This window comes from Desmodus rotundus, chromosome 9 (genome assembly GCF_022682495.2).
Source record: "Desmodus rotundus isolate HL8 chromosome 9, HLdesRot8A.1, whole genome shotgun sequence".
Classification (NCBI taxonomy): Eukaryota; Metazoa; Chordata; class Mammalia; order Chiroptera; family Phyllostomidae; genus Desmodus; species Desmodus rotundus.
In genome coordinates, this window is record NC_071395.1 from 56,130,978 (window position 1) to 56,143,381 (window position 12,404).

Sequence of the window (12,404 nt, forward strand, 5' to 3'; positions counted from 1 at the left end):
GAATAGACCCTTCTCCAAAGAGGACATATAGCTGACCAATAGCCATATGAAAAGATGCTCAATGTCACTAATGATCAAAGAAATGCAAATTAAAATCACTCTGAGATATTGCCTCACACCTGTCAGAATGGTGACCATTTATAAATCAACAAACAACAAGAGAACAAGCCCTGTGCACTGTTGGTGGGAATGCAGGTTGGTGAAGCTACTGTGGAAAGCAGTATGGAGTTAATTCAAAAAGTTAAAAATGGAACTTTCTTTTGACGCAGAATACCACTTCTGGGAATTTATCTGAAGAAAGCCAAAACTCTAATTTGAAAGAATATATGCTCCACCATGTTCATTGTAGCATTACTTACAATAGCCAAGATTTGGAAGCGGCCCAAGTGTCCATCAGTAGATGAGTGAACAAAACAGCTATGGTACATTTATACAACAGAATACTAGTCATTTGTAAAATAGAAAAAAATTCACTTTGTTGACGGCTTGGATGGGCCTGGAGGACATTATGCTAAGTGAAATAAGCCCGTTAGAGAAAGACAGGGACCATAGGATTTCATTCATATGTAGAATTTAAAGAACACACTGAACTAACAAAAAAATACACCAGACTCATAGATGGAGAGCAGGCTGATAGCTCTGGGGGTGGGGGGTGTGGAAGTAGAGGGATTGAACAAAAAAGAAAAAGGACTCATGGACACAGACAACCGTGTGGTGATTGCAGGGTTGGGGGTAGGTGGTGGTGGAAGAAGGTATGAAGGGAATACAATACAGTAAAAATAAACTATTTTTAAACATTTAAAAAATGAAAATGGAGAAAGGAGGATCGACAAATATTTCTGCAAGGTTTCTCAGCATCTAATCCAACTCATTCTCTTCCCACATCCATCAGGGAAACTGGAAACTGTAACTCGCAGGGCGCCTTGCTGTCTGGAGTTGCAGGGACTGCCCTCAGTGTGAGTGGCAGGATGGGTATCTGCAGGGAGTGAGGAGGTGATGTGACCCAAAAGGGACCCTGCATCAATCAGTCTCCATTATGAGAGTTTCCATCTACAATAAGCCAGCAATTTCTCAGCACAAAACTGTTGGTTCCATCTCGTTTTTTCAATGACAAGATACTTTAGCCTCGCTGTCTCTGGAAATGCTCCTGCTGGATGTCAGGACAGTTCCTAAGGCGTCCGTTGCCCCACGGCTGGCTGTCCATGGGAGAGAGCACAGCAGGGCAATGCTGAGAATCAGGGAATTTTCCTACCATCGCCCAAGCACAGTCTCCCCTCTACCTTTCAGGAGGCCATCTCTCCCCACTGTAGTCCCAGACAAAAGTCTTCCTAAAACCCCAGAATGTAAAAATGAAGCAGTTGGTATGATTTCACCTGATGCCCACTCAACATCTGGAACTAGAGGCCACAGATGGACAAGTCAACAGCTGGAGAGGAAAAGGAACTGTACCAAAGGCGTCACTGTTCGTGGTGGTTCCTAGTATTGGCGTGGGTTCACGAGATCCACAGCTCATGAATTAAGACTTACACCCCTTCATGCTGGCTGTCACTAAAGACTCTTCTGTCCCTCCTCTCCCTGTGACAAATAGAACTGACACTGAGAGCATATGTAGTCGTCAGGAAAAATATTCAATGTGATTATTCAGTGCCAGTCACTGTTCTGAGTGCTTAACAAAATCCAGCTCATTTGCACTTGCAACAGCCTATGAAGGGCAGTGAGCATGCTTCCTGTGCTTCTCTGGTCTGTGCTGGAGACAAAGGGGCCAATGAGGCACAGAGAGGCCAGGTAACATGCTCAAAGGCACACAGACATGAGTGGTGAGCTTGGTGCTGAAGCATACACAGGGCCCACATCTGACTGACGGACTTGCTATACAAGTCACGCTTCCACTCTGACTTTAGGGAAAGCCCCACCTACCCTAGAGAGTTAAAAATACAGCGTCCTCATTCCTAATTATTGGTCCATTTCCTCCGGTCTTCTAGGATTTGCCATTAATTGCAAGTACACCAAGATCACACACTACATCAATTAGACCAACTAACCCTCAGATACTAATTAAACAAAACATCGGGGGAAATTTCCCAGCCAGAGGAGAGCAAGGCTTTCCTCTCAATGTCTGGGGAGAAAGAGCAGAGCCCTTATAGAAATGAATGAAGCGAATGAGATCAAATTTAATCTGAGGGATAAATTTAAAAGGGAACATGGCACAAGGATGGCTTGTCACCTAAGAAACTTAACCTCAGAAGTAATGTCCACGACAATAAGCACATGAGCTCTCTCCACCATACCAGAGTCTCTGCAGGTGCTCCAGGGACAAAGGCTGGAGTAGATCCACAGAGCTCATCCGTCGCCTGGACAGAACCCAGAGAGCCCTGAGTCACCCCAGTGAGCACTCTGTGATGGAAGGCAGACTTTTCTAGACTGAGAATAGTCTCACCACACCTGCTCAGAAAGTGAAGCTCAGGTAAGGGCAGGGTCCCAGCAGCCTCATCTGAGCAAACAGGTTATGTCTTCCTGGAATACAAAGAGCATTTCGGATGACCCATCCCTAAATGCCCCTCTCAGCTATGACCACCACAGCCTGCCTCTGTTTCTTAACTAAGCCCTCTGGGAGCCGGGGACCAAGGAGGTAAGTGCTTAGTCCTCTATTCCAGAGAAGCAAAAATCTGCACAGTGCACTAGAGGTGGGTCAGGCCAGAGCAGTATGAGTGCTGGTCTGTGCTGGAGACCAAGGGGGCAGGGAATGGAGAACAGGTGGGTCAGGGGCCAGTGGCCACACATGAAGCACAAGCACATGTAAAATCGTGTACTCCAGGCTAGAAGACAGCAGGAGCAGTACATGCAGTCCCTGCCTCTAGGTAGACCTTGTAACAGTCATCTAGGAGTAACATCTAGATGTAACAGTCATCAGGAGGGTGGGTGTTACCAGGTGTGTGAGGACCCTGAGCCTCGGGTCTGTGGCTCCTCGGTGTTTTTGACAATGCGGAGACACCATCATAAAAGCAATAAGAAGCCCAGCATGGCTGTGAAAATGATAGCAACAGAGTGAGTAATGCAAATAGCATCCTCCCTAGAGAAAGCAGGCCTTGAGCTGAATTTTAGAAGCTAATTGAAATTATACCACAGGTCCATCCATGTGTTCAAAGCCTGGCCTGCCTGTGGGCTGGTGTAAGGACAGTCATGAAAGTGGCCCATGGGGTGTGACGGTGTCAGAAGAGACTGCCAGGGAGCCACGTGGGAAGAATGCAGTCCCTACTCTCACCACAGGACTGTTGACAGAGACGACCTCTTTCTGTGTTAGGTGCCTGGCAGACCCAATGACAGCTTGGCTCTGTAGCCCTGACTCTGAGAAAGACAACTGTGCTGTGAGGGTGAGTGACGGCTGGGACAGGGAGGGGACTCCCTCAGGGAGACAGTGGATGCCAAGGGGTCTGGAGGGTGCTGCCTGCCCGGGAAGGTGGGGGCAAGAGTGTGCACAGACCTGCCTAGGGCGCAGGCAGCTGGTGAAATGCGGTGAGGGAGGAGTAGGATGTTGTTAGACATCACTTGGCTGCTTTGAGTCAGGGTGACCAATGCAGAGGCAACAGAGATTAGGCTGAAGGGGCTGGTCCTGGGGGCGGGGGCCATGGGTGGGGGCCCTCTGGAGGAATGGGAGGAGGGGTCAAGGGAGTGCGAAGGGCCCATCTGAAGCAGAGCTCCCTGTGGGAAGGGCTGGATGGTGGTGGGCAGGTGTGTGAGGGTGTGCGTGTCGGTGCGCACACACACTCACACGTGCCTGGTGCACTGAACTGGAAATTATAAAACGCCTCTCTGGGCTTCCTGTGCCCCTTTCCTTCTGGTGACGTAACTCTCCTCTTTCAGGCCTTCTCTCTGTCTCAGCCATTTACAGTAATGCTTTTCACCAACCGCTTTTTAAAAAGCAAGCTGCTGGAGAGAATAATGGTGAAGAGCTACACCTTAGCTTTCAGTCTTGGCTTTGCTGCCCCCTGCTGAGTGAATAATCTAAGGGAGACCAGCAATCATCCCCACACCTCTCATATCACAGTCAAACTGGGGTAAAAGACACAAGACACACACATCACTGAGTCGTGAAAGGACTAATTCAGATACTTTATGGAGGTGTTATCATAGCACCTGGTTCATGGGTGAGCACCTAGTGATTTCTATTTATCATGTATGGCCTATGTCTATGTGGCCCTCTAACTTTCTTAGTCCCTTCATCCTTTTATCTTTCCTCATTATCTCTGCAACATTTCCTTTTCTTGCCCAGTTTAGACTCTGAGAAGAAATCTTAGAATCAGAAATTTAAGAAAGATATGGCATAATTGCTTTTTAATCTTAAAAAGTGGGCTGTTCTGATTTTGCCCTGCCCGGCTCACTATATCAGAACCAGGGTCCTGCACTCCCATTAGAGATAAAATAATCAGATTCTCTGAGATTTACCCTAGACATATTTTTAGTAGAATAGTGGGAAGAATTGCAGTAATTGGGTGTTCCACAACAATATAGGGACTTTCTAGCAAATGGCATGTAGTTTTGAAACAACACAGGAAGAAAGGCAAGTTGCACGTTTTTACCCATTTAAGCCCCAGAGTTTGAATTGTTTTCAAATAGTCCTAGAGTTCTTCAGAATCTGGGAAGTGGGGTGGGGGTGCTTGTTGCAGCACCCAACCTGAGCAGATCTCCATGCATTTCATAGTTTGTGCATGAAGCACCAAATAAAAAACTAAAAATGAATGTGTCACAAATGGCCTGCAGACAGGATTCAATGTACTTTCAGTCCTACGTGACTATATCATCCCCATCATGAACTTGAAGGAGTACAGTTCTGGGGAGAGTGTAGGCGGTTGGAGGCTGAAACCAAATCGCTGTATTTTCCAACTCTGAGAGGAAGCTGTGCATGGAATTCAAACGTCCAAACTGGCCTGGAGGCCATCTGATCCTGTGGCAGCCAACACCAGGGGCTCTGTTCCTTGTCTCATCAACATCTTTGGCCCTGTGCTCAAAGCCTCTCCTCTGGGGTCACACCAGGTGTCAAGGTCAAGTCAGGGGTAGGAGTGACTTAGCTCCTCCCCCCGGGGACTCAGAGGATGTTAGACTGTGCTCTCCTTGCTGCCACAGTGAGGGTCAGTGCTGTCTGTGTGTGAGGGTCATGGAGGGAGCAACTGGCGTGGCGCAGAGGGCCAGGGTGTGTTCATAGTGAGGACCCCCCAGTTGCTTACATAGAGCCCTTAAGCTCACCTCATGCCACCACTCACCTTCCTCCCACCTCCACCTCCGAAATGCAACACAGGAGAGCCTAACAAAGTGGTAAAGTCCGTGTCAATGTGTGTGTAGAGACAAGACAAACATTCTTTTATTTTTTAATTTTAATTTTTTATTGTTATTCAATTACAGTTGTGTGCCTTTTCTCCCCATCCCTCCACCCCACCCCAGCCAAAACCCCCTCCCTCCCCGACCTCCATCCTCCCCCTTAATTTTGTCCATGTGTCCTTTATAGTAGTTCCTGTAATCCCCTTTCCTCACTGTCCCCTCCCCACTCCCCCCTGACCATTGTTAGATTGTTCTTAACTTCAATGTCTCTGGTTATATTTTGTTTCCTTTTTCCTTCTATCTATTATGTTCCAGTTAAAGGTGAGATCATATGGTATTTGTCCCTCACTTCCTGGCTTATTTCACTTAGCATAATGCTCTCCAGTTCCATCCATGCTGTTGCAAAGGCTAAAAGTTCCTTCTTTCTCTCTGCTGCGTAGAATTCCATTGTATAAATGTACCATTGTTTTTGGATCCACTTGTTTGCTGATGGGCACTTAGGTTGCTTCCGGTACTTGGCTATTGTAAATTGCGCTGCTGTGAACATTGGGGTGCACAGGTTCTTTTGGATTGGTGTTTCAGGGTTCTTAGGGTATAATCCCAGCAGCAGAATTGCTGGGTCAAAGGGCAGTTCCATTTTTAGTTTTCTGAGGAAATTCCATACTGTGTTCCACAGTGGCCGCACCAGTCTGCATTCCTACCAACAGTGCACTAGGGTTCCCTTTTCTCCGCATCCTCTCCAACATTTGTTTGTGGATTTGTTTATGTTGGCCACTCTGACTGGTGTGAGATGATACCTCATTGTGGTTTTAATTTGCATCTCTCTGATGACTAGTGATGCTGAGCATCTTTTCATATGTCTCTGGGCCTTCTGTATGTCTTCCTTGGAGAAGTGTCTGTTCAAGTGCTTTGCCCATTTTTTAATTGGGTTGTTTGTCTTCCTGGAGTGCAGTCATGTGAGTTCTTTATATATTTTGGTGGTCAGGCCCTTGAGACAAACATTGTAATGGTGATGGAGCTATGGCAGACTTTGGCCAAATTGGAAGAAAATTGCCCAGACCCTATGGTTTCACAAAGGTAATGTCCCTGTATCATCCCAAAGACTCTAGAGCTGAAGCAGGCATTCTCTGCCCTTATATCAGGTGCAGACACTGAAGTTCAGACAGATTAAAAGGCATAGTCAACATCACAGAGTAGGAGGGAGAGTGGAACACATCAGCAGCTGTTTTGACCCCACCCTCAGTCTAGAGTCTCCCCAGAGGAAAGCCAGGTGGAACCTGTGTGGGGAAGCACAGGCACAGACTGAGGAAGATGGTTCCTTTCTCAGGTTTAATTTGTTCCGACTTTTTTGATTCATCACAGGTGCCAGAAAATGCCTCACCATGAGAGCTGACAACCAGAGCTTCCTGGAGGGTCCTCCCAGGGACTTCATCCTCCTGGGTGTTTCTGGAAGGCCATGGCTGGAACTCCCTCTCTTTGTGGTCCTCCTGGTGTCCTACGTTCTTGCCATGTTGGGGAACATTGCCATTATCCTGGTGTCCCGGCTGGACCCCCAGCTCCACAGCCCCATGTACTTCTTCCTCAGCCACCTCTCCTTCCTGGACCTCTGCTATACCACCACCACGGTCCCCCAGATTCTGGTCAACCTGGGCAGCTCCAGGAAGACCATCAGCTATGGGGGCTGCACAGTGCAGTATGCGGTTTTCCACTGGCTGGGATGCACCGAGTGCATCGTGCTGGCTGCCATGGCTCTGGACCGCTATGTGGCGATCTGTGAGCCCCTGCGCTATGCCCTCATCATGCACCGCCCTCTCTGTCAGCAGCTCGTGGCCATGGCCTGGCTAAGTGGCTTTGGCAACTCCCTGGTTCAGGTAGTCTTGACAGTGCAGTTGCCTTTCTGTGGGCGGCAGGTGCTAGACAACTTCTTCTGTGAGGTGCCAGCTATGATCAAGCTATCCTGTGCCGACACCACCGTGAATGACACCACACTGGCTGTGCTGGTGGCCCTCTTTGTGCTGGTCCCCTTGGCGCTCATCTTGCTCTCCTACGGCTTCATCGCCCGGGCAGTGCTCCGGATCCAGTCCTCCAAGGCTCGGCACAAGGCAGTTGGGACCTGCTCCTCCCACCTGGCAGTGGTTTCCCTCTTCTACCTTCCTGCCATCTACATGTACCTGCAGCCCCCGGCCAGCTACTCCCAAGAGCAGGGCAAGTTTATCTCCCTCTTCTACTCCATCATCACCCCCACCCTCAATCCCTTCATCTACACCCTGAGGAACAAGGATGTGAAGGGAGCTCTGAGAAAACTGCTGGCAAAGCTGTGGCGGCTCTGCAGAAGGTGAAGACCTGGGCCGGGGCCCCCTCCATGGCCACAGCCCCAGCAGGTGGGTCCTGTGCTCAGAGAATCTCTCGCTTTAGAAGCCAATAAGCAAACAGTGTAAGGTGTTTTAGAGATTTCAGGATTCCCCCTAGTCCCCTGTCCAAAACATCTCTCCTCCTGTGTGGTCACAGCGCCTATGTTCCACCTGTCCCCACAGTCTTTCATTCTAAGAGGCCATGTGTTTTTAGAAATTGTTAAAAGAGAATTGGCATTCAATAAGTATCTGTCCAGTTATTTAATTCCTAAATATCTGATTCTTTCCCCTTCTAGTCTTGTTATTTTTCTTCAATTTTTCTCCCATTTCCCTCTTCCCAATCTTCTCTCATCCTTTCCCATTACTCCTAACTAAACATAATGTAAAACTGAAACTAATCTTATATTACTTATAATAATTTTGTCTCCTTCACTATAGATTTAAAGCTCCATGAATTTTATATGACTTTGAAAACAATTCCAAAAATGAAATAGATTACTTCTCCTTCCCATGAACTGAGATGATGTCTCTTTCCGTAGTTCAACTTTTGTTCTATAGGAAGTGTCCTTGCCACTACCTGTGACCAAGGACAAGCATGTTAACCACGGTTGTATAAGACTCGGTGTTGGATTTTATCGGTACAGATCCAACAGCGTATTCTATTACCTAAAACCAAGAATGCCTTATAGTTGAGAACACAAAATACAAACACAATCACACTGAGGGACAATACAACTTTAAATAACAAGTTCCGAGTCATTGTAATGGCTTCTAAATATTTGTAGAAGCTTTCAAGACACAGACACTAGATTAACTGTATTCTTCTACACCATCTTGTTTAAACCTCAATCAACCTCATGTCATAGTAATCACTTTTATGAGGCTTTGTTGTCACGTAAGAATCAGAATATTAGAGGGGCTGCGATGACTGGGCCACAGCCCCCTGGTGACCAAGGGAATGGAGACCATGCTGAAGTCCGTGTGCTGCCTCCTACTAGGACAAAGCCATGAGGCTGGGACCTTCCACTTGCATTTCCTTTCATGTTCTCAATTTATTTATACTTAATTTATTTGCATTCATTTCCCTGCCATAGATGTCACATACTAAGCAAGCATAAAAAATAAAATACAACTATAATAATAAATATATAACAATTAGGACAAAAGGGAAAACTGAAGAAGTTTTACTGGAGTAAAGGTAAAAAGGAAATAGAAATCACAGAGCTGCAGGACTTGAGAAACATGGATGAACCATGGGTGTTCCTGGTACCCAGACCACAGAGCAGTTTTCCCTGGGCTGGCACCGAGCAGCGCCTGGATAGAAGCTGAAAGCCCTTCAGAACTACCTCTGTGAACACTCATAATGACACATGCGGGCTTTTCTTGTAACTCTTCCTGGTAGCAGAGGCCAAGACAATTCAGTGAAACCAACGTGACATGGATGTGAAGAGAGGCAATCCATACGTGTAGCTGTGGAGTGATCTGGCCTAACTCCAGGACACACTGAGAGTAGTGAGCACTCGGTTTCTCAAACTAGATGTACCAGATTAAAGGTGGCCTCAAAGCCTCTCCTGTTCCTCACAGTGACAGGTGGAGACTGTTTGGATGAAGTGACAATGATATTCTAGGTCTTCAGAGCAAGATCATAAGAAATCTGGGAGCTTGTAACTAGTGCTACTCTCTCTTGGACACTCAGTGACCAAGGGACAAGTCTAGCTACCCTAACGCAGCCATGCTAGGGAGGTGGCCATGGGTGCTGTCTGACCAGGAGCTATTCTAGACCCACCTGAGCAGCCTGCCCAGTAGTTAAATGTCACCCAAAGGCCTTGGTAAAGGAGCATCAGAAACTCTGAGCAGAACTCTGCCCCAATTCCTAACCCACAAATTGTGAAATAGAATAAAACCATTGTTATTCTAAGTCACTAAGTTTGGGGTGGTTTGGCAAGGAGCAATAGATAGCTGGGATGCTAGGAACCCCTAGAATATTAAATATCAGAGTTGTGTGAAACCACAAGATATACAGGGTGAATTTTCCAGAAGCATCAAGGTTAATCAGTGTTACAGGGAGAAATAGTTAAATAACTGATAATTAAATTAAACATGCTTCCATTATAATAAACTGATATCATACATAGAAAGTGAGGACATATTTTTTATAATGAAACCCAAGACTACAACCATTTTGTATACTTCTGGTGCTCTGCTCTGTATTATGGAAAGGGCCCTGGAATTCACTGCCCTCTGCTTTTATGAGTACGTTGTGGAGAAGTGTGGAAAACACTCATGAGGAGGAGAGGATGCAATGTGTGCTCGCTCCCCAGGCACTCCTTCAAAACTATAATTGTTGCCAAAGTTGAATCAAGACATGTTCTCATGCAGCCTCCTTTTCCCAGTTAAAGAGAAAAGTATATTTTTCATTCTATGTGTGGTTTAGCGAAATTCTTTTGGATGAATTTAACCATCTTATGTTTCTTCATGGGAACACATGAGTCTTGCTGCACTCACTTTATTCTGGGGTTGAGGCACAGTTAAGTAAGTCCTTAGAGCGTTTCTCTAAGTGCGTGATTTACCACGGGAGTCGAGACACACGCTTTGAATCCACTGCTGTACTACCATTGAGAGCATGGTTTCAGAGGGGCATTTTTATGATCAAAACATTTGACCGTCTGGACAACATAGTAACAACCAATAGCATTGAGTGATGCTGAATAGATGTCCCTGCCAGTGCATCATGAGAATTCCTTCTTTCATTCCCTAACTTTACCCTAAGTTCACTACAAAACAGGTGAAACGCCCAGCAAGAACATCAGAATGATGATCTTAACGTCAAGCTTATTGAGATTTATCATCTTCCTTTCAACCTGCAGTCCCATTTGCTGCATGAATATTCCTTGACAGAGTAAAAATGTCAGAAATTCTCCTCCATTTCCTCACTCCCAGCTCCTGAATCCTCTCTTAATTACCCCTGGTGCACACACTCAATTTTCACGTTTGCTTCTTTATATCCGTGCTCCATTCCCAGTAGCCTCTGCCAGCTATGAAGCTATTGTCTCTCGACAGCAAGTTGACTCCATCTTCCTCTTTGTGACACAGACATGAGACTCTGAGGAAAAACTTCTGCTTGTTCATTGATTCCTATAAACTATTCTGGTTGGAGACCCTGTTGTCAGACTTCCAGGATGCAGGAGACAGAAGGACTTAGCACATCCTGTTGTCCTTTGTCCTGATGCCACCTCAGCAATGCTGCTTCATGCTGGCGTTGGCAGCTCATTCCAGAAGCAGCAGCAGACATGGGTTTCTAACACCTGTACAACCAGCCTTCTGTCCCCTCAGGGGCACCAACATCAGCTCAGCAGCTCTCCCTTCTCAAAGGCCTGGAGTCGACTCCATGGGACTCTCCTAAAAATGTTCTAATGAATCTGATCTACCAGCTCATGAAAGTCACTCCCTCCATGAAGCTGGGTTGGTTTTTTTTTTTTTTCCTCTTTTCAGGTTGCCAGTCCCTGATTAAACATTATTGTCATTATGTGCCCTTGAGCCAGTTCTGACTACTGATGAGTGATGTCCACAGTGTCCTGTCCTCAGCAGCCCTGCTCGGCTCCCGCAGACTCAGGCCCATGGCTTCTTTAACGAAATCATCCATCTCATACTTGGACCTCCTCTTTCTCTGCTACCTTCTATTTTTACCCAGCATTATTGTCTTTTCCAAAGAATCTGCCTTCTCATGATGTGTCCAAGTACAACAGCTTCAATATTGTCCCTTTTTGCCTCTAGGAAAGTAACTTGCTCTGAGACCCTCTGGTTCATGTTTCTGGTGGTCCAAGGTCCCCCTAGAGCTCTCCCCCAACACCACATTTCAAAGGAATCAATTTTTCTTTCCAGTCTTCTTTACTGTCTAACTTTCACATGTGTACATAGTAATTGGGAATGTGAGGGTGTGGATGATCTTAGCCTTGGCATCTAGTGATACATCTTTGTCCTTGGTGACCTGAGAGGACTCTGGCCAGCAGTGTCCACGGTGTTGTGGATGAGACAAAACAAATTCAAATGGACTACCGAAGTCCTGTGGAGAAAAAGGGATGGCACAGCCACTGTCTCAAGGGGAGACCACCTTGTCCACTCTCTCAAGGGGAGAGTGCCTCGACCCCTGCCTTGACAGGTTTTTATTGGCTTTCTAATAGCATACATCAAAGAAGGTTCTCATTCATTATGCTTAGGTCTGCTTTAGGTAATTACTTTTTACAGATAACAAAGGAAAGGATGTTATTGATTACTTCCTACATATTAACAAGGAAAAAATGTTGCAAATGCAAGGGAACGGTAAGAGTAATTGATCTGGTTACACTCTGTCTTTGGGAGAATTCGCACAGACTTCAGGAAGTTACTTTAAAGATATACAGTAAGCATTTGCTGCTTCAACTCAGGGTGAGGGAGTTTTAGCGAGAGTAAGCCTCAAAGCAGCCTAGGTATAATGCAGGCCTGAATTCCTACAGGGTAGACAATCCGTGGGTTTGGTGTCCTGTGTGCCATCACATGCCTATGTGCTTTCCAATAGGGCAGCGCTACATATGCCATTGCCAGGCAGATCAGTTCCCTTCAGTGACCATTCCCAATTCTCCCATTGCTGCCTTCCTGAATACCAGCCTTCCCTTGATTTCTTGGTTGCAGTCACAATTTACATTGACTGAAAGAAGGTAAGCACATCTTTAACACTTTCACTGTCCTCATTGTCTATGTTAA

General features: G+C 46.3%; 1 protein-coding gene across 6 annotated transcripts; it reads left to right on the forward strand.

Moving 5' to 3' along the window:
* The first annotated feature begins 2,164 nt into the window (after positions 1-2,164).
* LOC128779319 (olfactory receptor 2B11) lies at positions 2,165-12,404 on the forward strand. Of its 6 annotated transcripts, none has more exons than XM_053912052.1 (4): positions 2,165-2,629; positions 3,147-3,371; positions 6,676-7,694; positions 12,220-12,404. In XM_053912052.1, the coding sequence occupies exon 3, from the start codon at positions 6,696-6,698 to the stop codon at positions 7,650-7,652; it is 957 nt and encodes a 318-aa protein (XP_053768027.1). In that variant the 5' UTR covers positions 2,165-2,629; positions 3,147-3,371; positions 6,676-6,695; the 3' UTR covers positions 7,653-7,694; positions 12,220-12,404. The 6 variants fall into 6 exon arrangements, with proteins under 6 accessions (XP_053768027.1, XP_053768028.1, XP_053768023.1 ...); XM_053912053.1 differs by lacking the exon at positions 12,220-12,404 and adding an exon at positions 8,103-9,916; XM_053912048.1 differs by lacking the exon at positions 12,220-12,404 and having other exon boundaries at positions 6,676-9,916.